This window comes from Pristiophorus japonicus, chromosome 3 (genome assembly GCF_044704955.1).
Source record: "Pristiophorus japonicus isolate sPriJap1 chromosome 3, sPriJap1.hap1, whole genome shotgun sequence".
NCBI classification, from domain to species: domain Eukaryota; kingdom Metazoa; phylum Chordata; class Chondrichthyes; family Pristiophoridae; genus Pristiophorus; species Pristiophorus japonicus.
Window position 1 is genome coordinate 201,562,017 of NC_091979.1, and position 27,042 is coordinate 201,589,058.

Here is a 27,042-nt window from a genome sequence, read left to right on the forward strand (position 1 = left end):
GTGATTGACAAAGGAACTAGAGGCGGGATGAAGAAAAAAAAAGAGAATATACCCAGCCCTCATGCAGTCTGCTCAGGGGTGAAAGGTCATCAGGATGCTGATGTGATCCTTACCGTTTTGTGCCCAGCAGTGACCCGCCTTGTCCAGTCCAGCCTCCAACATCACGCCAACTCACTTCCTTAATCTGCAGGGAAAAGGCAAGGGGTACATGAACCTAAAATCTTAAAATTCTGCTGTGTAGCACACACTGCCTGCAGATGTCACATTTATATCCTATAACACTTCCCTGTCACACTATGTTGATAACATCTCTATTTGTTATTAAACAGTGTCTCCTCCGATTCACTGTGAGCAATGCCACAGGATATCCACCAACATCTCATCATCATCATAGGCAGTCCCTCGAAATCGAGGAAGACTTCCTTCCACTCTAAAAGTGAGTTCTCATTTCACTCTAAAATCAACTCTGGGTCAGTTCCTATGGACTGGAGGGTAGCTAATGCAACAGCACTTTTTTAAAAAGGAGGGAGAGAGAAAATGGGGAATTATACACTGGTTAGCCTGACATTAGTGGGGAAAATGTTGGAATCAATTGTTAAAGATGAAATAGCAGCGCATTTGGAAAGCAGTGATAGGATCAGTCCAAGTCAGAATGGATTTATGAAAGGGAAATCATGCTTGACAAATCTTCTAGAATTTTTTGAGGATGTAACTCGTAGACTGGACAAGGGAGAACCAGTGGATGTGGTGTATTTGGACTTTCAAAAGGCTTTTGACAAGGTCCCACGCAAGAGATTGGTGTGCAAAATTAAAGCACATGGTATTGGAGATAATGTATTGACGTGGATAGAGAACTGGTTGGCAGACAGGAAGCAAAGAGTCGGGATAAACGGGTCCTTTTTAGAATGGCAGGCAGTGACTAGTGGAGTGCCGCAGGGCTCAGTGCTGGGACCCCAGCTATTTACAATATACATCAATGATTTAGATGAAGGAATTGAATGTAATATCTCCAAGTTTGCAGATGACACTAGGCTGGGTGGCAGTGTGAGCTGTGAGGAGGATGCTCAGAGGCTGCAGGGCGACTTGGACAGGTTTGGTGAGTGGGCAAATGCATGGCAGATGCAGTATAATGTGGATAAATGTGAGGTTATCCACTTTGGTGGCAAAAACATGAAGGCAGAATATTTTCTGAATGGCAGCAGATTAGGAAAAGGGGAGGTGCAACGAGACCTGGGTGTCATGGCACATCAATCATTGAAGGTTGGCATGCAGGTACAGCAGGCGATGAAGGCAGCAAATGGCATGTTGGCCTTCATAGCTTAGGGGATTTGAGTATAGGAGCAGGGAGGTCTTACTGCAGTTGTACAGGGTCTTGGAGAGACCTCACCTGGAATATTGTGTTAGTTTTGGTCTCCTAATCTAAGGAAGGACGTTCTTCCTATTGAGGGAGTGCAGCGAAGGTTCACCAGACTGATTCCCGGGATGGCAGGACTGACATATGAAGAAAGACTGGATCGACTGGATTTCTGGAGTTTAGAAGAATGAGAAGGGATCTCATAGAGGCATATAAAATTCTGACGGGACTGGACAGGTTAGATGCAGGAAGAATGTTCCTGATGTTGGGGGAGTCCAGAACCAGGGGTCACAGTCTAAGGATAAGGGGTAAGCCATTTAGGACCGAGATGAGGAGAAATGTCTTCATTCAGAGAGTTGTTAACCTGTGGAAATCTCCACTGCAGAGAGCTGTTGATGCCAGTTCGTTAGATATATTTAAAAGGGAGTTAGATATGGCCCTTACAGCTAAAGGGATCAAGAGGTATGGAGAGAAAGCAAGAAAGGGGTATTGAGGTGAATGATCAGCCATGATCTTATTGAATGGTGGTGCAGGCTCGAAGGGGCGAATGGCCTACTCCTGCACCTATTTTCTATGTTTCTGTGTTTCTCAAGTAGATGTACATTCCAATGCGGGAATTACAGTCTCTGTCACAGATGGGGCAGACAATGGTCGAAGGAAAGGGTGGGTGGGGAGCCTAATTTGATGCACGCTCCTTCCGCTGCCTGCGCTTGTTTTCTACATGCTCTCGGCGACAAGATCGAGGTGCTCAGCGCCCTCTCGGATGCTCTTCCTCCATTTTGGGCGGTCTTGGGCCAGGGATTCCCAGGTGCCGACGGGGATACTGCACTTTATCAGGGAGGCTTTGAGGGTGTCCTTGAAACGTTTCCTCTGCCCACCTGGGGCTCGCTTGCCGTGTTGAAGCTCTGAGTAGAGAACTTGCTTAGGGAGTCTCGTGTCAGGCATGCAGACGATGTGGCCCGCCCAATGGAGTTGGTCGAGTGTGGTCAGTGCTTCAATGCTGGGGATGGTCGCCTTGGGGGAGAACACGGACGTTGGTGCGACTGTCCTCCTCGTGGATTTTGCAGGATCTTGTGGAGGCAGCGCTTGTGGTACTTATCCAGCGCTTTGAGATGTCTGCTGTATATGGTCCATGTCTCTGAGCCATGTAGGAGGGCGGGTATCACTACTGCCCTGTAGACCATATGCTTGGTGCCAGATTTGAGGTCCTGGTCTTCAAACACTCTCTTCCTCAGGTGACCGAAGTCTACGCTGGCACACTGGAGGCGGTGTTGGACCTTGTCATCGATGTCTGCCCTTGCTGATAGTAGGCTCCCGAGATATGGAAAATGGTCCACATTGTCCAAGGTCGTGCCGTGGATTTCGATGATCGGTGCAGTGCTGTGTAGCGGGGAGAGGTTGGTGGAGGACCTTTGTCTTACGGGTGTTTAGTGTAAGACCCATGCTTTTGTACTCCTCAGTGAATGTGTTGACGATAGCTTGGAGTTCAGCCTCTGAGTATGTGCAGACGCAAGTGTCATCCGCATACTGTAGTTCGATGACAGAGGATGGGGTGACCTTGGCTCTAGCCTGGAGGCGGCGAAGGTTGAACAGGTTCCCATTGGTTCTGTAGTTTAGTTCCACTCCAGCTTGTTGAGAGTGAGATGTAGCATTGTAGCAAGGAAGAGAGAGAAGAGCATTGGTGCAATGACGCAGCCCTGTTTGACCCCGGTCCGGACGTGGATTCTATCTGTATGCACACACTGCATCTCCTCTGACTGTGAGCAATGCCACAGGAGACCTGCTAACATCTATCTCTATAGAAACAGACCAGCGTCTTCTTCATCAGTGAGCAATGTCAGAGGAGACCTGCAACATATGTGCAGACAGAACAATGTCTCCATCACTGTGAGCAATGCCAGAGATCATCTGTTAACCACTATCTTCATGTAAACACACCGCATCTCCACCGACTGTGAGCAATGCCAGAGGAGATCTGCTAACATCTATTTCTATACAAACAGACCAGCGTCTCCTTCATCACAGTGAGCAATGCCCCAGGAGATCTACTAACATCCACCTAGAGTTAAACCTCTGCCACTACCTAATCGATGCTGATTCCTCCCAACATTCACATGAATGAGCCTGTATTGCCCCGTCTACCTTGAACAACGGAACCATTTACCTGCCCAGCGGCAAATCCTTCCAACCCGTCACTGACCGCGTAGACCGTGTGACCTGATGATAGCCCGACTCGGACCGCAGAACGCACAGCGGCGTTCATCCCTGCAGCTGGCGCTCCGATATTCACGATGGCTAGCTTGAAATTACTCTGTGGGATCAGCAAAGAGCAGAGAGACATCAACTAGGGCAGCGTACAGCATCGTCTAGGACACTCGCTCACTAACTCTGAGGGAACCCTGTGACGCTGAGTGATGGAATGGGATGGTGCCTGTTTTTGATTCCCCACACTGATCTCAGACGTTACTGTGGGTCATTCTCAATTAGAGGAAGAGGGTGCTGGGGGTGGGGTGGGGAGGATCTATCAGACCAATGTAACAGGGCTCTTCCATATGGTGTATAGAAGCTGGGATAACCACAATAGCATTCCCTTGCCTTCTTTGGCTGGATAACAAGAAGGGGGCAGCACAAATTAGTCTAGAGACAGTGCAGGAAGAATGGCTGGGGTGGGGTGTGGGGGGGCAGAAAGAGAAACAAAACAGCAAAAAAGAGAGAGAAAAAAAAATAGCAGAGGTTATGGTCTAAAATTGTTGAACTCGATGTTGAGTCCAGAAGGCTGTAAAGTGCCTAAATGAAAGATGAAGTGCTGTTCCTCGAGCTTGTGTTGAGCTTCATTGGAACAGTGGAGGAGGCCGAGGACGGAGAGATCAGAGTGGGAGTGGAGCGGAGAATTAAAGTGACAGACGACCGGAAGCTCAACATCATGTTACGGACTGAACGGAGGTGTTCTGCAAAGCAGTCATCCAATCTGTGTTTGGTCTCCCCAATGTAGAGGAGACCACATCGTGAGCAGCGGATACAGTATACTAAATTGAGAGAAGTACAAGTAAGTCACTGTTTCATCTGGAAGGAGTGCTTGGGGCCCTGGACAGTGGGAAGGGAGGAGGTAAAAGGGCAGGTGTTGCATCAACCTGGCTACGTAGCCTGTTGATGCTCTGTACTGGCCACGTCCACGAATGAACAACACCCATTTAGTGGATGGGATACTGGGGGGGGAAACCTGTGCCGATAGTGATGGGTTTCAGAAGGAGGTCAACACCTGAAGGGTACCAAAGGAGAAGATCAGAAATAAGGAGGCAGCGATTTGGATGCACTAAGGAGGGGTGCGTTCTCATCTCCAGTTAGTGTAGGGGACATAGGAACAGGAGGTCATTCAGCCTCCCCGAACTTGTACAGCGAAGGGAACACAAGCCTAGTCTATGTAACCAGTCCACATAATTGAACCCTTTTAGCCCCAGTATCATTCTGGTGAATCTGCACTTCACCCCTTCCAAAGCGGTGCCTAGAACAAAATGCAGTGCTCCAGGGGGGTCACAAGCTCGTCGCCTCCTTATTTCTGATCTTCTCCCCTGCTCCCCTTCAGTTGTTGACCTCCTTCCGAAACCCATCACTACTGGCACACGCTTCTATCTCCATATGTGGCCGTGGCCTTTAGAGTGAGCATCAGCAGGTTAGGTACAGCCAGGTCTGATCTGGTTCTTGCAGCACGTCCCCACACACACACACACACACACACACACACACACACACAGTGCTATATAACTGCAAAATAACTTCCACTCCTTTGTGAATCTCACAGAAAGACCAATACACAGTTCGGTAACCTGTGCCACCTATATAGGATAATATATAGTCACTCGCTGAGGTGCACTTTAGCAACACAAGAAGGGCTGTTCTTTATCCGCCCTCCCGTACCCAGCACATTACTCCCTCTGTGTGCCTGCCATCCCAGCTCACACTGGTCAAATCCACCCTGTAGGATGCGAGTTTACAACTGAGTCTAGGGGTTTACTGTGGTTCCCTCAGTCGAGTGCTGGGTGCATCAATGTGACAGGCCCCATGTGGCAAGAGTCTTAATGCTTTGAGGTCGCGGGTTACCTTGAGCACAGCAGGTTTCTGGTGAGCCAACAGCTTGTAGATATTCCAGTTATTCTCGAAACTCCTGTAGTGGCGGGAACAAGAGAGTCCTGTATTAGATTGTGCTTCATAACCTCGGGATGTGACAGGTGAGGCCGTCTTGCCGCATTTTTTAGCTCACCGGGCAAAGTTGAGGAACAGTAAAGGAAAGCTCCTTATACACTGTCTCAGCAAGCACACCCAGAGCAGGAGCTGTAAAGGAAAGCTCCTGATACATCCCTTTTCATAGAATCATAGAAATTTACAGCACGGAAGGAGGCCACTTCGGTCCATTGTGTCCGCGCCTAATCTCACTTTCCAGCTCTTGGTTTGTAACCCTGTAGGTTACAATACTTCAAGTGCACATCCAAGTACTATTTAAATGTGGTGAGGGTTTCTGCCTCTACAACCCTTTCAGGCAGTGAGTTGCAGACCCTCACCACTCTGGGTGAAGAAATTTCCCCTCATATCTCCTCTAAACCTCCTACCAATTACTTTAAATCTATGCCCTCTGGTTGTTGATCCCTCTGCTAAGGAAAATAGATCCTTCCTATCCCACTCTATCTAGGCCCCTCATAATCTATACATCTCAATAAGGTCTCCCCTTAGTCTCCTCTGTTCCAAAGAAAACAAACCCAGCCTATTCAATCTTTTCTCATAGCTAAAATTCTCCAGTCCAGGCAACATCCTCGGAAATCTCCTCTGTACCCTCTCTAGTGCAATCACATCTGCCCTGTAATGTGGTGACCAGAACTGCATGCAGTACTCTAGCTGTGGCCGAATTAGTGCTTTATACAATTCAAACATAACCTTCCTGCTCTTGTATTCCGTGCCTCAGCTAATAAAGGGAAATATTCTATATGCCTTCTTAACCACCTTATCTACCTGGTCTGCTACCTTCAAGGATCTGTGGACATGCACTCCAAGGTCCCTTTGTTCCTCTACTACGTTTCCTACCATTTAATGTGTATTCCATTTTCTTGTTTGCAATACCTCACACTTCTCTGGGTTGAATGCCATTTGCCACTGCTCTGCCCACCTGACCAGTTCATTGATATCTTCCTGCAAGTCTGCAGCTTTCTTCTTCATTATCAACTATACAGCCAATTTTTGTAATCTCGGCAAACTTCTAAATCATACCCCTTACATTCAAGTCTAAATCATTGATATATACCACAAAAAGCAAGGGACCTAGTACTGAGCCCTGCAGAACCCCACTGGAAACAGCCTACCAGTCACAAAAACACCCATCAAACATTACCCTTTGCTTCCTGGCCGCTGAGCCAATTTTGGATCCAATTGGTCACTTTGCCCTGGATCCCATGGGTTTTTCCTTTAGTGACCAGTCTGCCATGTGGGACCATATCAAAAGCCTTGCTAAAATCCACATACACTACATCAAGTGCACTACCCTCACTGACCCTCCTTGTTATCTCCTCAAAAAATTCAATCAAGTTAGTCAAACTTGACCTTCCCTTAACAAATTCATTCTGACTGCCCTTGATTAATCCGTGTCTTTCTAAATGAATTTATCCTGTCCCTCAGAATTTTTTCCAATAATTTTCCCACCACCGAGGTTAAGCTGACTGGCCTCTAATTACTCGGTCTATTCCTTTCTCCCTTTTTAAACAAAGGTGCAATATTAGCAGTCCTCCTGTCCTCTGGCAACACACCTGTAGCCATGGAGGATTGGAAAATGATGGCCAGAGCCTCTGCTATTTCCTCTTTTGCTTCTCTTAACAGCCTGGGATACATTTCATCCAGGCCTGGGGAATTATCCATTTTCAAACCTTATAAGCCCCTTAATATTGCCTCTCTCATTATGTTTATTTCATCTAATTTTCACACACCTCCTCACTGATTGCAATGTCTGCATCGCCCCTCTCTTTTGTGCAAAGTATTCATTAAGAACCATGGCTACGTCTTGCGCCTCCACACAGATTACCTTTATGGTCTCTAATAAGAAGAACATAAGAAATTGGAGCAGGAGTAGGCCATACGGCCCCTTGAGCCTGCTCCGCCTTTTAATAAGATCATGGCTGATCCGATCATGGACTCGGATCCACTTCCCTGCCCGCTCCCCATAACCCCTTATTCCCTTATCGTTTAAGAAACTGTCTATTTCTGTCTTAAATTTATTCAATGTCCCAGCTTCCACAGCTCTGAGGCAGCGAATTCCACAGATTTACAACCCTCTGAGAAGAAAACATTTCTCCTCATCTCAGTTTTAAATGGGCGGCCCCTTATTCTAAGATTATGCCCTCTAGTTCTAGTCTCCCCTATCAGTGGAAACATCCTCTCTGCATCCACCTTGTCAAGCCCCTTCATAATCTTATTTGTTTCGATAAGATCACCTCTCATTCTTCTGAATTCCAATGAGTAGAGGCCCAACCTACTCAACCTTTCCTCATAAGTCAACTCCCTCATCTCTGGAATCAACCTAGTGCATGACCTCACACTTTCCAACATTATACTCCATCTGCCAATTTTTGCCCACTCACTTAGCCTGTCTATGTCCTTTTGCAGATTTTTTGTGTCCTCCTCACACATTGCTTTTCCTCCTATCTTTGTATTGTCAGCAAACTTGGATATATTACACTCGGTCCCTTCTTCCAAGTCGTTAACATAGATTATAAATAGTTGGGGTCCCAGCACTGATCCCTGCAGCACTCCACTAGTTACTGATTGCCAACCCGAGAATGAACCATTTATCCCGACTCTCTGTTTTCTATTTGTTAGCCAATCCTCTATCCATGCTAATTTATTACCCCCAACCCCGTGAACTTTTATCTTGTGCAGTAACCTTTTATGTGGCACCTTGTCAAATGCCTTCTGGAAGTCCAAAAACACCACATCCACTGGTTCCCCTTTATCCACCCTCTTCATTACATCCTCAAAGAACTCCAGCAAATTTGTAAAACATGACTTCCCCTTCATAAATCTATGCTGACTCTGCCTGACCGAATTTTGCTTTTCCAAATGTCCTGCTACTGCTTCTTTAATAATGGACTCCAACATTTCCCTAATAGGCCCTACTCTTTCTTTAATTATCCTCTTGCACTTAATATATTTATAAAACATCTTTGGCTTTTCCTTGATTTTACTTGTCAATTTTTTTTCATTCTCTCTCTTTGCTTTCCTAATATCCTTTTTAATTGCACCCCTGCACTTTTTATACTCCTCTAGAGTTTCTGCAATATTGAGCTCTCAGTATCTGTCATAAGCCTCCTTTCTTTTTTTTTATCCTACCCCGAGTGTCCCTTGACATCCAGGGGCTCTACATAGGTTAGTCCCACCCTCTTTTTTTTTAAGGGAACATATTTGCTTTGAACCCTCAGGATTGCCTCCTCGAATGCCTCTCACTGCTCTGACACAGATTTACCTTCAAGTAGCCTTTTCCAGTACATTTTGGCTAAATCCCATCTCAGCTGAGCAATTTCCCCCATTGATAACTTTTATTCCTGGTCTATCTTTGTCCTTTTCCATAACTATCCTAAATCTAACTCAATTATGATCACTAGCACCAAAATGCTCTCCCACTGATATCCCTTCCACCTGCCCAGCTTCATTCCCTAAAACTAAGCCAGAACCGACCCCTCCATTGTTGGGCTTGCTACATACTGGCTAAAAAAGTTCTCCAGAATGCATTTTAGGAATTCTATACTCTATACCTCGCACAATAATTTTATCCCAGTTAATATTAGGGTATTTGAAATCCCCTACTATTACTGCCCTATAGTTTTTGTACTTCTCAAAAATGTGCCTACATATTTGCTCTTCTATCTCCCTCTAACTGTTTGGGGGTCTAGAGTACACTCCCAGCAGTGTGATTACCCCTTTTTTGTTCTTCAATTTGACCCATATGGCCTCATTTGATGGTCCTTCTAATATATCATCCCTCCTCACCGCTGTAATTGCTTCTTTAATCAATACTGCGAAATCCCCCCCACCCTCCCTCCTTATCTCTTCTGAAAACCCTGTAACCAGGAATATTGAGCTGCCATACCTGCCCTTCTTTCAGCCATGTCTCAGTAATAGCTGTAATATCGTACTCCCAAGTGTCTATCTGTGCTCTCAGCGCATCTGCCTTATTCTCTATACTCCTTGTATTGAAGTATATACCATTAAGCACTGTCAAACTCCCTTGTTGTCTATTTTCTAGCCCTCATTTTCCCTGTCTTCCAAATTCACTTTCTACTTTATTGCTTTCCCATTTCAGCTTTGCTTCTCTCCCTTCTGAATCTATTTTCAGGTTCCCATCCCCCTCCGGTTTGTACAGGTCTGACCTCCCCCAGAAACGGTCCCAATGCCTCAGGAATCTAAAGCCCTCCCACCTGCACCATCTCTCCAGCTACGCATTCATCTGCTTTATCCTCCTATTTCTGTACTCACAAGCTCGTGGCACCGGGAGTAATCTGGAGATTATTACCTTTGAGATCTTGTTTTTTAATCTCTCTCCTAGCTCCCTAAACTCTACCTGCAGGACTTCATCCCTCTTTCTACCGATATCACTGGTACCGATATGGACCACAACCTCTGGCTGTTCACCCTCTCCCCCCAGAATGCCCTGCAGCTGCTCGGTGACATCCTTGACCCTGGCACAGGGAGGCAACTACCATCCTGGATAACTATCGAATCCCCCCACTATTGTTCTTCCACTCTTCTTCCTCCCTCCCCATGCAGCTGAGCCACCCATGGTCCCATGGACTTGGCTCTGGCTGCACTCCCCAGAGGAACTATCGCCCCCACCAGTGCTCAGAACAGAATACTGGTTGGAGAGAGAGATGCACTCCGTGGACTCTTGCACTACCTGCCCGGTCCTCCTCTTCTGTCTGGCAGTCACCCATTCCCTCTCTGCGGGGTGGCCACCTCTAGAAATGTATTATCCACGAAGTTCTCAGCCTCGCGGATGCACCACAGGTGACTCCAGCTGCCGCACAAGCTCCAAAACACGGATCTCGAGCTGCTGTAGCTGGCGACATTTCCTGCACATGTGGATGTGTGGATGTCCAGGCCATGGGAAGCATCCAGGACTTCCCACATGGCAAGGGATGTGCATTCCATGGGACTGAGCTGTCTTGCCATGCCTCTATTTAATATACTAAGTGTAGTATATGCAAGCACTCTAATAATGACTCCACGAGGGAAGGGTATTGTACTTGAACTGTAGTGACCTTAGTCCGTTTGTGTCCTCACTCAAGGAGCTGCAATAATGAGGTGAGCTCCCTTTTATACTTGGTTACCTGCAGTAGCACCCTCTGGTGGCCAGGTATGGTGTATACAGTGTGAAGATACATTCAGTAGTCTAGTGTTACAGTACATACATTATACATACACAACGACACTCCCCCCTTAGTCTTGTGTCACAGGCTTTTGCACTGTGTGCTCTGGCCCTCGAATTGAGTGTCCAAAGCCCTTGCACTTTGTCTTTGCTTGGGAATGGCTCTCTCCCTGTGGACCCCCCAAGTCCTCATTGCCACGACATTGGGAAGTGGTTGGAAGTGGACTGCTGGAGGTTGTAATGAGGGTTTTGTGGGTTCTGGGTGTGATCCATATGTCCATGGCTACAAATATCCATTTCCCCCCCCGCCCCCCCCCACCCACCATACATAGACCATGTGTGTGGCTCAACACCTGCATTGGCATACATGTACAGAGAATAAAGAATCGGATTGGTTATGTCACTGTTTTGGAATTCAGCAGTGGTGGAGCAAGTACATATTACGGGTAAGGTACATACGTGGTATTGCGGTCTGACCCTTGGGTCTGGGTGTAGGTGGGTGAGGACGTTTAGTGGTGGGCAGAGCCACAGGAGTGTGTGGCCTCTCTGTCCTCCTTTGAGGGCTGCAGGGTCTCCCTGCTGCCCTTCAGCGGTAGTTGAAGTCTGGTCATCCCAGGTCCCGCCGGGAGGGCTGGAGGGTGCTGGCCTCTTGCTCCTGGTGCTGGCCAGGGGGGTAGGGTCGGTCTGGGGCAGGGTGCCAGTGGTGGTGCCTGTGCTGTCCATTGATCGCTGGCCCTACTGTGGGTATGCGCCCAGTGTGTGTGTGGCCACCCTCCCTGGGGCATCACATTAATCCCGGGAGGCACAGGCTACATGATTGGGTAGCCCACTGGACCTGGGTGCTTCCCACTGGAGGTTACCTGTGGCTTTGTCGGCGTGCGTGTAGAACCCGGCATCATATCTCATTTCATCATTAGCATTCATGATACATTGGCTCCAACCGCAATCAGCCAACTCGACATTGTTATTTGTCTTTACACTTTCGCATTTGTCAATTACATCACTTTCCTGTGTACTATCAGCATCTCTGTGCAAGGTTACATTTAGATACCTGCATTTGTTAGTTACATTTTTTCCATTAGTATTTCCAGTTTCACTGTTCAACAGTACATCTATATACTTGCATTCGTTAATTACATCTTTATCATTAGTGACATCGCTGTACAAAGAGTGGAACTGTCCCTTTAATTGTGCTGGTTTGCCGGTCTCCTTTAAAAGGGCCTTGCAGTCTTTACCCCAATCCAGTTCGCTGCTCGGCAACAAGTGTTGCTCCCTCAACACTGCCCCTCGTGGTCTGGTCGCAGCCATCTTGATTCCAGGTTCTTCACTTCATGGTGTGGGCTCCATCTTCTTTCTCTCCACGAGGTAGGCTGCGGTGATCCTTTTCTCCCCAGGTTCTGCCACAGAAGCCAGGAATCTACCTTCTGCGCCGATCTTCTTCCCTCGGAGTCCTGCCACTGGAGCCCAGAAGGTGAAGTCTGGTCGTTCAGGTTGGATCATCCCACTGTTGAGTTGTGCAGTCTGTGTCGTTGCCACGCAGTCGCGTTGATGGTAGGATTTCCAAGTGCTGTGATGGATCCAAGTTTGGGGCCGCGTCAGACATCGATCGTCGGGGCCTGGAGGCTTTCCCAGCTCCAACAGATTTGGATTTGTTTCATCCATCTTCTTCCCAGCAGCGTTGGACCATCACCGGCAACAATCCACAAAGGAAGCTTGTGCATTGCACCTGGACATGCACTCTGCCAACGACTGGGATGGTGTCTTTTGTGTAAGTGAGCAGCTTTGCCTGGATTAGGAGCATTTTGGCTCGTTTGGCGGGATTGTCCCAGAGTTTCTCGAAGGCCACCTGATACATCAGCGATTGGCTTGCCCCTGTGTCGACCTCCATCGAGACTGGAACATCGTTGATTTCTACTTCCATTTTCCACGGGGAACTCTCGGTGGAGCAGGTATACACCCCATACACCTCTTCCAGGGGCTGAGCCACACCATAGACTCTTCATCAGCGCTGGAGCCCGGGTGATCGGCCAACTCTTCAGGGACTCGGTGAGTAAAATTTCTTCTACACATTCGCTGCAGATGACCTTTAGTGTTGCAGTCTTTGCAAGTATAGTGTTTGTATCGGCACTGGTGGGCCCTGTGATTTCCTCCACAGCGCCAGCACAGGGCTGGCCGTTTGGCCCCATGTAGCGGACTCAGGGTTGCGGGACTTGGGACAGCAGCCTTGCCTCTGAAAGGTGCCATTCGGTTCACTGTATTCGTCGGGTTAGAGTCCCGGGGGTGAGTCATCATCCTCTTGGAATCGCAGACCAAAATAATGAATGCCTGGCTCACTTTAATTGCCTTCTGCAGGGTGACCGTAGTGTCCGCAGAGAGCAGTTTATGGAGGAGGCCCTCGTGGCCGATTCCAATAACAAAGATGTCCCTTAGTGCTTCAGTAAGGTGGTCACCAAAATCACACGGTGCAGCCAATCGTCTCAGGTCTGCAGAATATTTTGCAATTTTTTGGCCTTCAGGCTGCCGGTGGGTGTAGAACCACTGTCTGACTGTGAGGATGCCCTCTTTAAGCTTGAGCTGTTCCTGTATTATTGTTACGAGGTCCGCGTAAGTTTTAGTTGTCGTCTTTTCTGGGGCTGGCAGGTCCCTGACCAGGCCATGGACAGTGGACCCACAACTGCCGAGCAGGATAGCTCTGCACTTATCAGCCAGTGAGGTCGGGTCGTTTCCTGCTAGGTCATTTGCAATGAAGAAGTGTTCGAACCTTTCCACAAAGGCATCCCAATCTTCCCCATCAGCGAATTGTTGAAAGTTGCTTAGGTTAGACATGTTCCGCGTGGAAATTCGTAATCTCGTCGTCAGTTGTAGTATATGCAAGCACTCTAATAATGACTCCACGAGGTAAGGGTATTGTACTTGAACTGTAGTGACCTTAGTCCGTTTATTGCAGCTCCTTGAGTGAGGACACAATGAGGTGAGCTCCCTTTTATACTTGGTTACCTGCAGTGTGCAGATGACCCTTAGATCTCCACCAGTAGCACCCTCTGGTGGTAGAGGTATGGTGTATACAGTGTGAGGATACATTCAGTGGTCTAGTGTTACAGTACATACATTATACATACACAACACAAAGAACTAACTTCGCAGAAATAAACTTAAAACTTAAAGAAAACACTCACCAGGTACTCACCAATTAGTTCCTTCCCTTGTGTCACTTTTTTTACTGACATCACTTTTTCAAATTCTGCCTCTGTTGAGTTGTTGCCGCTTGGGTCTGTTCTGTGCTCCGCCAATTCTTCCGCCGCTGTTCAAATCTCCTCTGGCTTGTGTGTATTGGATTTGGCTATTAGTGTGTATGGAGCGGGGGTCTGGCTTTTGATGTATATGGACGATCTCATTTCATTTTTGTTGATGGGCTGTTACCATATTTGGGTGTGGATGTTTGATTTTCTGTGTAACCATCAGGCTCACTTGCATATGTATCTGGTCCTCAGCTCCAGACGGCTCAGCATCCCCAGATATAGGATACCACTCCCTCTGAATTGCTGCATCAAGTACACCACAGATCAGACACAGTCACTGTTGTAATGTAGAAAATACAGCAGCCAATTTGCACACAAGAAACCACAAACAACAATGTAATAATGACCAGAGAATCTGTTTTAGTGGATGAGCGTTGTTTGTGGTTTCTTGTGTGCAAATTGGCTGCTGTATTTTCTACATTACAACAGTGACTGTCTGATCTGTGGTGTACTTGATGCAGCAATTCAGAGGGAGTGGTATCCTGTATCTGGGGATGCTGAACAGTCTGGAGCTGAGGACCAGATACATATGCAAGTGAGCCTGATGGTTACACAGAAAATCAAAAGGTTGGCCAGGACACTGGGAGCACGCTCCTGCTCTTCTTCAAAATAGTGCCACGGGATCTTTTACGACCACCTATGAGGGAAGATGGTGCCTCGGTTTCCAGTTAAGATTCTAATCAATGGTGACTCTCACCTCACCTCTGGAATTCAGCTCTTATGTCCATGATGAGATGAAGCCCAACACCTGGACAAAGGAGCACTGGAACTTGTGAAAGGCACATTTAGAACTGATGTGAGGAAGTTCTTCACACAGTGAGTGATCAACAAATGTTAGCTGTGGCTCAGTGGATATCAGTCTTGCCTCCGAGTCAGAAGGTTGTGGGTCCCATTCCAGAGACTGGAGTACAAAATCTAGGCTGACACTTCTCGTGCAGTACTGAGGGAGTGCTGTACTGTCGGAGGTTTTGTCTTTCGAATGAGACATTAAGCCAAGGCCCCGTCTACCCTCAGTTGCACGTAAAATATCTCACAACACTATTTTGAAGAAGAGCAGGGTAGTTCTCCCCGGGGACATGGCCAACATTTATCCGTCAACCAACATCATTAAAACAGATTATCTGGTCATTGTCACATTGCTGTTTGTGGGATCTTACTGTGCGCAAATTGGTTGCCACGACTTCTATATTACAATCGTGAATACACTTCAAAAGTATTTAATTGGACGTAAAGTGCTTTGGGATATCCTGAGGTCGTGAAAGGGGCTATATAAATGCCTTGCATTTCTTCTCTATGTTTGAGATATAGAAAACGAATAGTACTGCAGCTCTTACCTGCCACGTAGCGTGATGGCTTCATCAAACCTCTTCTCGTCCATCGCCTTTTGAACATCCTTGGTCTTCAAATGAAGCAAAATGAAGAAATTAAGAAATGGATGCCTTTAGCCAAAGCGTTAAAATTAAAACTGCCCGTTGAGTTAAAAATAGCTTTCACCTCATATCTTCCCTAGCCCCACCTCCTCCTCCTCTCCTGAATGCACCGACTCTTGTTGGTGTACAGTTTCATGGACTCCAGTAGTCCTTCAATACCTATGCAAGAGAAATGAGCCATGGAGGGCGCCACAGTCATGCCAGATCATGCTCACAAACTGGATGAACAGGGGAGGGCGGGGGCGACAATTCCTCGGTGAACTAGATAGAACCAAATCCAAATAACATTTATAATGAACAGATTTTTGATTTTGCTACATGGTGGATATCCTGGTCCCCGTTGTCCACACAGCAGAGGTCAGTGATGTGCGATCAGGAACAGGACCACCCACCCCATGACTGATCTTCCCTTCACTAGCTTTGGGGACGTCAAGGTCAGTAGAGATCAGCCAATTCAACATAGAGCAGGAGTCTAGCCTGGGACCTCGGATTGTGGCTTATACTACGTCATGAAGTGCTTTAATCACCTCGATTTTGATTTTAAATTTCTCATCCTCATGTTCAAATCCCTCCACAGCCTCACCCCTCCCTATCTCTGTAACCTCCTCCAGCCCTACAACCATCCGAGATCTCTGCGCTCTTCCAATTCTGACCTCTTATGTATCCCTGATTTTATTCGCCCCACCATTGGTGGCTGTGCCTTCAGCTGACTAGGCACCAAGCTCTGGAATTCTCTTTCTAATCCTTTCTGTCTCTACACTTCTCTTTTCCTTTAGGACACTCCTTAAAACTTACCTGTTTGACTAAGCTTTTGGTCACTTGTCCTAATATCTCCTTTTGTGGCTCAGTGTCAAATTTTGTCTGATTACACTCCTCTGAAGCGCCTTGATAAGATTATTTTACTATGTTAAAGGCACTATATAAATGCAAGCTGTTGTTGGTAATTGACAGGATACATTAAATATTCATAACTATCACCTCAAAAGAACTTTTTTAAAATAGCAATTTGATCACGTAGCACCACTTGTGGGATGAGGATGAGATTACAGGATTAAGTCCCTCTCACTCAAATCTCGCTAAAATTTGACCTGGCATGTGAGTTTCAGTTGCCTTCCTTCAAGACACACATTATTGTTATATATGTAAATTTGTATTTACTCTGTACAGCCAACAGAGGGCTTATCCCCTGGAGTCCCAACGGAAGGAGGTTAGAGAGGCACTCTGGAGACCTACAATAAAAGACTACGGTCACAGTTTACTTTGAGCTCTCAGTGTTCAGTCTGACTCTTTTTCCATACACAACAACTGGTGACGAGGATGGGATCTGGCTATCGCTTTCATCATTATGATGCCTGGGTGGGTACTGTGGAGGTCATTGATAAAGGTGTCTCTGCCCTTCTTGGGGACCACTACAGAAGGCAGTCTGCCTGTACAGACATTTCATCTTTGCGACGCTGGAACCGGCTGCAAAGAGAGGGCATCATTTCCCCGATCGAGTTCAACGAGTGGGCCAGTCCCATTCTCCCAGTCCTCAAGGGAGACGGCACCGTCAGAATCAGTGGCGATTACAAAGTAACTATCAATCGTTTCTCCCTGCAGGATCAATACCCACTACCAAAGACCGACAACCTCTTTGCAACGCTGACAGGAGGAAAGAGGTTCATGAAGCTGGATCTAACTTCAGCCTACATGACGCAGGAATTGGAGGAATCATCGAAGGCCCTCACCTACATCAACACGCAAAAAGGTCTTTTTGTTTATAACAGATGCCCATTTGGAATCCGATCGGTGGTGGCGATATTCCAGAGAAACATGGAAAGCTTACTGAAGTCGGTCCCGCAAACCGTGGTCTTCCAGGAAGACATCTTGGTTACAGGTCGGAACAGTCGAGCATCTGCAGAACCTGGAGGAGGTTCTTAGTCGACTCAACCGCATGGGGCTCAGGTTAAAATGCTCGAATTATCCCCTGGCGCCTGAAGTGGAGTTCCTGGGAAGGAGGATTGCAGCAGATGTCATCAGGCCCACCAACGCAAAGGCAGAGGCAATCGAGAATGCACCGAGGTCACAGAACATGACAGAGCTGCAGTCATTTCTGGGACTCCTGAACTACTTTGGTAACTTCTTACCGGGTCTCAGCACACTGTGTGAACCACTACATGTCTTACTACGAAAAGGGGACGAATGGGTTTGGGGCAAAAGCCAAGAAAATGCCTTTGTAAAAGCGCGAAAATTGTTATGCTCAAACAAATTGCTTGTGTTGTATGATCCATGTAAGCGTTTGGTACGACCATGTGATGCGTCGTCATATGGCGTCGGGTGTGTATTGCAACAAACTAATGATTTCGGGAAACTGCAACCGGTTGCTTATGCATCCAGGAGTCTGTCTAAGGCTGAGAGAGCCTACAGCATGATTGAAAAAGAAGCGTTAGCGTGTATTAATGGGGTAAAGAAAATGCATCAATACCTGTTTGGGTTAAAATTCCAATTGGAAACTGACCATAAGCCACTTATATCCCTGTTCTCAGAGAGTAAAGGGATAAATACCAATGCATCGGCCCGCATCTAGAGATGGGCGCTCACGTTGTCCGCATACAACTGCGCCATCTGCCACAGGCCAGGCACAGAAAACTGCGCCGATGCTCTCAGTAGGCTGCCATTGCCCACCACGGGGGTGGAAATAGCGCAGCCCGCAGATCTAGCCATGGTTATGGAAGCATTTGAGAGTGAGCAATCACCCGTCATGCCTGGCAGATCAAACCTGGACAAGCCAGGACCTCTTATTATCTCTAGTCAAAAGCTGTGTGCTTCACGGGAGCTGGTCCAGTGTCCCAGTGGAAATGCAGGAAGAGATAAAGCTGTTCCAGCCAGCTCCTGCCGAGCAGCATGGGACCATCGCCCGGTACCAACCAGAGTGGTAGCTTGTGCACAGCTCCATTGTAGGAAACCTTTATAGTAGCACTGCCGATTACAGGTATCAGTTCTTTTGAGTAAGTTCTTAGTTTCGTGAGCAGGGTGTTTTGGGTCAAACTTTCAAATGGATTCATTCACAGGAAACACTTGGACCAAATCAAACTCAGATTCACGGACTATCCTGAGCAACCCACCTTGGACCTTACCTTTTTTGACCCCCCAACATACACACCAGTGACCGGCACCACGGTTGACCACGAAGCAGACTATCATCCACAGCAGCCCAGCGAGGGCCCAACAAATGATTCAATAACACCAGCTTTCACACCGAGACGATCGACCAGGGCAAGAAGGGCCCCAAATCGACTCACATTGTAAATAGTTACACTATTGACTTTGGGGGGGCGGAGGTGGGAGAAGTGTTATATATGTAAACTTGCATTTACTCAGTACAACCACCAGAGGGCTTATTCCCTGGAGTCCCAAGGGATCTCTAGATCCCTTGGGAGCACAGGTATTTAAGGAGGCTTCACAGATTAGAGAGACACTCTGGAGACCTGCAATAAAAAACTACGGTCACACTTTACTTGGAGCTCACGTGTTCAGTCTGACTCTTTCTCCATACACAACAATTATCATGTTATGTGAATCTGCAAAAAGAGTTTATAAAGGTAGCATTATAAACCCCAGTGCCTGCCATCTATGAGGAGAACATATGGCGAACACAGAAACAGAAGGAGGCCATTCAGCTCCTCAAGCTTGTTCCGCCATTCAATTAGATCATGACTAACCTGCATCTTAACTCCATTTACCCGCCTTGATTCCATAACCCTTAATACCCTTACCCCACAAAAATCTATCGATCTCAGTTTTGAAATTTTCTAAATGACCCCCAGCCTCAGCAGCTTTTTGTGGGAGAGAGCTCCAGGTTTCCACTACCCTTTGTGTGAAGAATTACTTCCTGTCATCAACAACAACAACTTATATTTATATAGCTTCTTTAACATAATAAAACATCCCAAGGCACTTTCACAGGAGTGTTATAAAACAAAATTTTGACCTCAATTAGATCAACCCTTAATATTCTATACTTATAAGAACATAAGAACTAGGAGCAGGAGTAGGCCATTTGGCCCCTTGAGCCTGCTCTATCATTTAATAAGATCATGGCTGATCTGATCATGGACTCCCTGCCCGCTGCCCATAACCCTTTATTCCCTTATCGCTCAAAAATCTGTCAATCTCCATCTTAAATATATTCAATGACCCAGCCTCCACAGCTCTCTGGGGCAGAGAATTCCACAGATTTACAACCCTCTGAGAGAAGAAATTCCTCCTCATCTCAGTTTTAAATGGGCAGCTCCTTATTCTGAGACTATGTCTCCTAGTTTTAGTTTCCCCTGAGTGTAAATATACTCTCTGCATCCACCTTGTCGAGCCCGCTCATTATCTTATATGTTTTGACAAGATCACCTCATTCTTCTGAATTCCAATGAGTATAGGCCCAACCTACTCAACCTATCTTCATAAGTTAACCCCCCCATCTCCGGAATCAACCTAGTGAACCTTCTCTGAACAGCCTCCAATGCAAGTATATCCTTCCTTAAATACAGAGACCAAAACTGTACGCAGTACTCTAGGTGTGGCCTCACCAATACCCTGTACAGTTGTAGCAGGACTTCTCCACTTTTATACTCCATCTCCTTTGCAATAAAGGCCAACATTCCATTTACCTTCCTGATTACTTGCTGAACCTGCATACTAACTTTTTGTGTTTCATGCACAAGGACCCCCAGATCTCTCTGTACTCAAGGAAATACAAGCCTAGTCTTTGCGACCTGTCCTGATAATTGAACCCTTTCAGTCCTAGTATTATTCTGGTGAATCTGCATGGCACCCCCTGCAAGGCCAATATATCCTTCCTGAGGTGCAGTGCCCAGAACTGACTCCAGAGTCAGTCTAACAAGAGCTCTGTACAGCTGTAACATCACTTCCACTTGTTTGTATTCCAGACCCCTTGAGATAAAGACCAACATTTAATTAGCCTTTATAATACCTGCCCACTAGCTAGTCGTGATCTCTGCACATGGACCCCTAAATCTCTCTGCTCCTGCACAGTTCCTAGTTTGTCGGCATTCAGAAGATACTCTGATCTATTTTTCCTAGGTCCAAACATTGGTAAGTTGGGATCAGGTGACCTGGATCGCAATTTATCAAGGAGATGAGCAGAGGGAGCAGGAGCCACCTCGAAATAAAGTCTGCAGCGGGAGATGGGGATTGTGTGCCCGCTCTCAGCAAGAAATCTCAACAGGGAAAGCGTCAAATACCCACCAACAGCACGCACTCCATCAGCGGCAGCCGCAGGGCCTGGTTACCAGAAAGGCTGACGACACAAGATGAAGTTTCTGGCGAGGCATCCAAGAGAGTGAGCACGGCTTCCATGCCCATCTTGCTGCTCTGAGGGTGGAGAAAAGAAAGGAGAACATCATCAGGCAGGAAGAGGAAATAAGCCAAGAGAAAGTAAATGAGGAAGAAATAGAAGTAGATATTGATGGATGAAGTAAGGCGGGAGGAGGCTTGTGTGGAGCATGAATGCCAGGACAGACTAGTTGAACAAACGGCCTGTTTCTATGCTGTAAATTCTATGTAAAGGTGTTGGAATAGAAACATAGAAAATAGGTGCAGGAGTAGGCCATTCGGCCCTTCGAGCCTGCACCACCATTCAATATGATCATGGCTGATCATGCAACTTCAGTACTCCATTCCTGCTTTCTCTCCATACCCCTTGATCCCTTTAGCCGTAAGGGCCACATCTAACTCCCTTTTTAATATATCCAACGAACTGGCCTCAACAACTTTCTGTGGTAGAGAATTCCACAGGTTCACAATTCTCTGAGTGAAAAAGTTTCTCCTCATCTCGGTCCTATATGGCTTACCCCTTATCCTTAGACTGCGACCCCTGGTTCTGGACTTCACAACATCGGGAACATTCTTCCTGCATCTAACCTGTCCAATCCCGTCAGAATTTTATGTTTCTATGAGATCCCCTCTCATTCTTCTAAATTCCAGTGAATATAAGCCCAGTCCATCCAGTCTTTCTTCATATGTCAGTCCTGCCATCCTGGAAATCAGTCTGGTGAAGCTTTATGGTAAGAGCTTTTACACTCTGGAATGTGGATAGGCTCTGAAACAAAGTGCATAAAATGAAGTATATCTGAAAAGCTTTGGTAATGACTACAGCTATGCTAATAAAAAAAACTAGACACACTGCATGCAATAATTGCAACATGCTGCCCATGGCATATTCTGCAACATTACATTTTCACGTTAAATGTTTCATATTTCAGTTTGATTTTTAAAATATTTGTGCTTGACGATACTATGGGAGGGGGGAGGGAGGTGCTGTTTAAACATGCCTCGAACTTCCAAGGGAGTTCTCCCAATCTTCTTCCACACCTTAGGCAGAAAGCCCAGAGAAAATGCGTAAGTGGCTTTTTCCGACTAAGAAATAGCAGAAAAAACCCCTGCCTCCCGAGGAATTCTATCCTAGACACTTTCCTAAACATTCGAAAAGTCTTTTACTGTTCACATCGCTTAACAGTATTTGTGATTGTGGAAACTTATATTACACTGGAATTTACATTAGATCCCTTTTATACTGTATTTTAGTGCTGTTCAAAATAAAAAGGGATTTTTCCTAAATTTACCCTAGTTTATTGGGCTTTGATTTTCCTCTTTTGATTTCCTTGCAGCTTTTGATGAAAAACGTGTCATCAATAAAAGTATAAGTCTTGCTTACCCATATCCCACTTAAGTGACTTGCCTTGTATTTTAGTTTCTTTTCTCCTCCTGTCAGAATGTATTAGCTGTGGCTCAGTATGTAGTTCTTTTGCCTCCAAGTCAGAAGGTTGTGGGTTCAAGTCCAACTTCAGGGTGCAATTTTGAAGAAGAGCTTGGGAGTTCTGGACAATATTTATCCCTCAACCAACATCACTAAAACAGATTACCTGGTCATTATCACATTGCTGTTTATGGGAGCTTACTGTGCGCAAATTGGCTGCCACATTTCCTACATTACAACAGTGACTGCACTTCAAAAAAGTACTTAATTGGCTGTAAAGCGCTTTGGGACATCCTGAGGTTGTGCAAGGCACGATATAAATGCCTTTCTTTCTATCTCGTTACTTCAATGATCAAAGAAACATTTATATTGAGCCTGTTGCACCTCAGGTCGCCTAATGCATGTTACAGTCAATGGAATTTCACATGCAATCACTGTTGCTATGTTGGCAAATACGGCAGACAATTTACAGTAGCAAGATCCCACAAACAGCAGAAGGATGAATAATATGTTTTGGGGACTTTGGCCAAGGGATGAATATTGGCCAGGATGTCGAGAGAACTCGCCTGCTCTTCTTTCAAAACGGTACCACAGGATCTTTTACCTGAGAGGGCAGACGGGGTTTAATATCTTATCCAGAGAACAGCACCTCCGACAGCGCAGCACCCACGCCCACAATAGTGTATTGCAGTGTTGGCCTAAATTAGGTGATGGAGTGGCTTTGACCTATGACCTTCTGTCTCGAGACACAGGAGTGCTACGGATTGAGTCCAGCTGACAATGTGTTGAAAATGCAGTTAGATAGACTGTAGTGCGGTCTCCAGCTGTGTCATAAGTATCCAGATGTGCCATACCATTGTGACCATGACAAATATCATGCAGCAGTGCCATTCTTTTTCCCACTTTCACCAGTTTTCTCCCTCCCCCCTGAAAATATTGAGTACATGTTCTGGTGCAGCTCCATGGATGATTCTTACCTTTGACTGTATGAGCTTTGACTGCAAGCATTAGCAAGCTATTCAACCATAGGGAACAGCGCAGCCAAGTCCAATCCCGCCCTCAGCTACCACCTGCACTTTCCAACAGCAGTTAGCCATCGTGATCAGGGATCCCGGCTGTTCTCTCCCCTCCCTAACCAATGGTTCCCAAGGCCAATCGTGGCACCTCCTACTACTGCTGCCCTGCCCGGCATGATCGAACTCTGCAGAGGCTGAGAATGAAGCTTGGAAGTTCCTGATCTGTATGGCCTGGCTACTCAGTGAGCCATTTGGGGAGGTCTACGGTGGAGGTGCCGATGGGCCATTTATAGAGGCTCAGAGTGCTTACCAGAATTCGATCAAATGCAGAGGGTGTTCCCCCTCGCTGTACGTGCCCCAAGACTGTGACACGTGTGTCAAATCCAAGGCGCTTAGAAACAAGCTGGGGGGAAAAAATAAAACAGAGAACACAAATCAGTCAGGAAGGGAGGGAAAGAACCATAGGTATAAAAATCATGGAAAAAGAGAAAGGCGTTTAGTAAACCATGCAACTCAGACTCACCGAAATGCAGTTAACACAAGGAGGCAAAGGAAGAGGAAGAGATTTCCTGTGTGTGTCATGTCTTGAACAGGTTTATCATTTTCCTACACACAATAAATGGGGAAACCTGTTCCCACTGAAGGCACTTTCAGTATGAAATTTGTGGTGTTTTGAATGGGTAAGAAAAAAAATTCACCAGCAGCTCTCTTCCTGAACAAGGATTAAAAAGGCAACAGTTCCCCTGTACTTCAGAGTGGGTTAGTTGCATGCGCTCTTGTGAATTTGATTGCGTAATCAGGTTAAAGTGCAAAGTGTAACTCTCAGATCCGATGTGTTACCGGGATGGGACTCTGTAAATCGGGCCCCGTTGTTAAGTTCAAGATCAGGAATTATTTATATAAATTTCAGCATTGCGATGCGTCAGAGGTAAATAATGAGCCAGAAATCGCGCTCCCTGTGAGCGCGTACTAAGTGCCCCCGCAAGTTCCGGTTTAATTATGTGACGTGCATGCGCCTAAACCCGGCAATGGACAGATCACACGCATGTGAAGGGAACGAGCCTCTGCGGACGGAGAGTTGGGCTATTTGCCCAACTCCTGTCCAGTAAATGTCCTTCAAATTCTTAGTTGGTAAAAGCAGGCATATAAAATGTTTAATTAAATTGCATTTTAATTAATTTTATATATGTAATGAGTTTTTAAAACTTATTTTCAGTGTTTGTATATTTTTGGGGGTATTTCCATTCATACTTATAGCAGCTCCATACATACAGAACTCATAAGTATTAATGGGGATCCCCCTACTCTGAGAGGTTGGACTGACCCACGTGATCCCAGAGATCCGTTCGAACCGCTCAAGTCCCTGGGCCCCTATGCTGGCCTTCGTGTAGAGCCCCAGGACCGCAAGTCTCCGAACCTCCGGGACCACCAGGTACTTTCGTAGAAATTATTGCGGTCGGAGGCATCTGCCCGCGGGAAGCCTGAGCACAATTTCTGGGCCAACGTGTAGCAGTGACCAGCTGCAATGCTCCAAGTTAAGCTCCTGAGTCCACAGTGCTAGGGATCAACCCTTGCATTTTTAACATGAAAGGATCATGAGACACAGTATCTTGCTACATTGTATTTTAAGTAATGCAATGGAGGTGTCAGGTGAGCTTCGTTCAGTTAAGCAATCCAATGGGTTGATAGGGCGAGATGAAGTAGGGTAGCAGGAGGCTCGTGTGGAGCATAAACACCGGCACAGATCTGTTGGGCCGAATGGCCTGTTTCTGTGTTGTAAATACTTTGCATTAGATCGTAACACATTGTGATGTCTGCTTAAAATTCAACTATCGTATCGGTGTGGACAATTTTGTTGACTGTTCATATTAAATGAGCTTGGGGTCCCTTTACTTGCTGGGCTCCAAAGGATGTTCAGAGTAACCGTTTGGCTTACGTATTCCACACGGAACTCACTACCCAAGGGACACGTACATCTTTGTCACGATTCTGGCCTTCTCCTCACACTTTTAAGTTGTGTTCACAGCAAAAAGGGCAGTTTCTATACATAGACCATGTCTTCTCTGAACTGACAGCTGCACCTGTATGGTTGTAGTGAGTGAGGCAGATACATACTGGGATTACCACTTAACTGTGGTACATAACACCATAAATAATATGGGCTGCCTAGCACACTTACTTGTCTAATCTCAATGGTTGCAAAAAGCTCTCAGTTCAGCTGCTAAATTCAGGCTGAAACAAATTGTCAAATTTATCTACAAGATAATTTATACAGAAGTGGAAAGACACAGCTAAGAAACTAATAGTACAATGCTCGACTTTCTTTTCAGCAGCTTCTGTGAAACCTGATGGAAATCACCTCACGTGCTATTGACAGTCTAAAGCAGAGCTTTCCCGGTAATCTGATGGTCCGTTTGCTTTTGACACTAGACAGCTATCAAGATTACATCTTGCCCAATTCTTGCACTAATGTCACTGCTTTTGAATAATGTACAATTGACTTAAGTTTGAACAAAGCTCCCTCGATGGTTCAGCGATTTAGGATGAATTTGTCTGTAAATTTGCATGCATTCCAACAATTAAAAATAATCCTCGAATTGATTGCCATGAATCTGAATATAAAATAGCCATGAACTGGAACCTAAATAGCCAGAGGCTGGGTCTACACTGTCCTTCAAGAATCTCCATTAGCACCTAGAGCCAGAGTTCTTCATTTTGTCTGACTTATAGAAGAAATCTGGTCTCCATTTTGAGATCTAGTAATTAAAATGACACATGCACACAGAAACGCATCCTATTTCCTTACACCATGACAGTGCTGTTGATACTCTCATACTTACATCTTTTACATAGTTGGAGCTGATAGCATTCCCATGTCGGTCAATTGCTCCCTCCGCAAGGATGATGATGTTCAGCCTGGAGCCTCTGCTGCGACTCTGGAGAAAGGACACATTAGGTCAATTAGTTGGCTTTGGATATTAGCAGGTGTCAGCCATAGTTCAGTGAGTTGCGCGCTCGTCTCCAAGTCACAAGGTCGTGAATTCTGAGTCCCGCTCTAGAGACTTGAGCACAAAATCTATGCTTACATTCCAGTGCAGTACTAAGGGAGTGCTGCACTGTCAGAGGTGATGCCTTTTGACACTGTCTGCTCGCTCAGATGAACATAACAGGTGAGAAATTGCCTGGTTTGCGCCTCCAGTTAACACCTCTGGGGGGGGGTAATGGGGTGCTAATAGCTTACCTACCGACTGAGCGTAGCGAAATCACCGACACTCGCGAATTTCCCCGGCTTCCCTTGCTCCCCATAGATCATGATGTCACCCGGTGCACAGTGTCCCGTTACCGCTCTGGATGTAATATTCGCTTCTGCCCCCCCGCAGTATTGTCGGCCGTCAACAACGACAGCTGCAGGAGGCGTTGTCACCTCGGCTGGCCGCTTGGGGAGTGCTAATTAAAGGTAGTGGTGGTCAAATAGGGCAAATTTTATTATGTTCCCATTCTAGTGTTTCCTGCTTTCTTTTGCCCCTGCGATTGCTCAGCCCTGCACACTCTTAAGAGTGCTTGGGGGCTGCTATGCTCGGAGCGCAGGTGCCGTCGCCCAGCAGACACAGCCTGAGGATTCAATCAACACAGCATTGGCCCTTCCCTTTAAGGGAGGGAAGGAGTCTGTAAAACCGGCAGTGCTGCCCTGAACAATGTTCAGTGCTCTGCCGATACTGCCCCTCTCACTCCCTTTAGCGCTCTAAGGGAAGTGGTAGTGCTTGATTTAGTGCTCCTCTTCCCTCTTGGAGCGCT

The 27,042-nt window shown here is 46.4% G+C and overlaps 1 protein-coding gene across 2 annotated transcripts in view; it reads right to left on the reverse strand.

Moving 5' to 3' along the window:
- Positions 1-27,042, reverse strand: part of LOC139260075 (ATP-dependent 6-phosphofructokinase, liver type-like) — a 105,094-nt gene that overhangs the window by 14,501 nt on the left and 63,551 nt on the right. For both annotated transcript variants that reach the window (XM_070876204.1, XM_070876206.1), the window contains exons 8-14: positions 26,088-26,183; positions 23,558-23,650; positions 20,722-20,847; positions 15,385-15,449; positions 5,453-5,516; positions 3,519-3,665; positions 114-184 (exon numbers count right to left, since the gene is read on the reverse strand). In XM_070876204.1, coding sequence (XP_070732305.1) covers positions 114-184; positions 3,519-3,665; positions 5,453-5,516; positions 15,385-15,449; positions 20,722-20,847; positions 23,558-23,650; positions 26,088-26,183 — 662 coding nt within the window. The remainder of the gene's footprint in view (positions 1-113; positions 185-3,518; positions 3,666-5,452; positions 5,517-15,384; positions 15,450-20,721; positions 20,848-23,557; positions 23,651-26,087; positions 26,184-27,042) is intronic.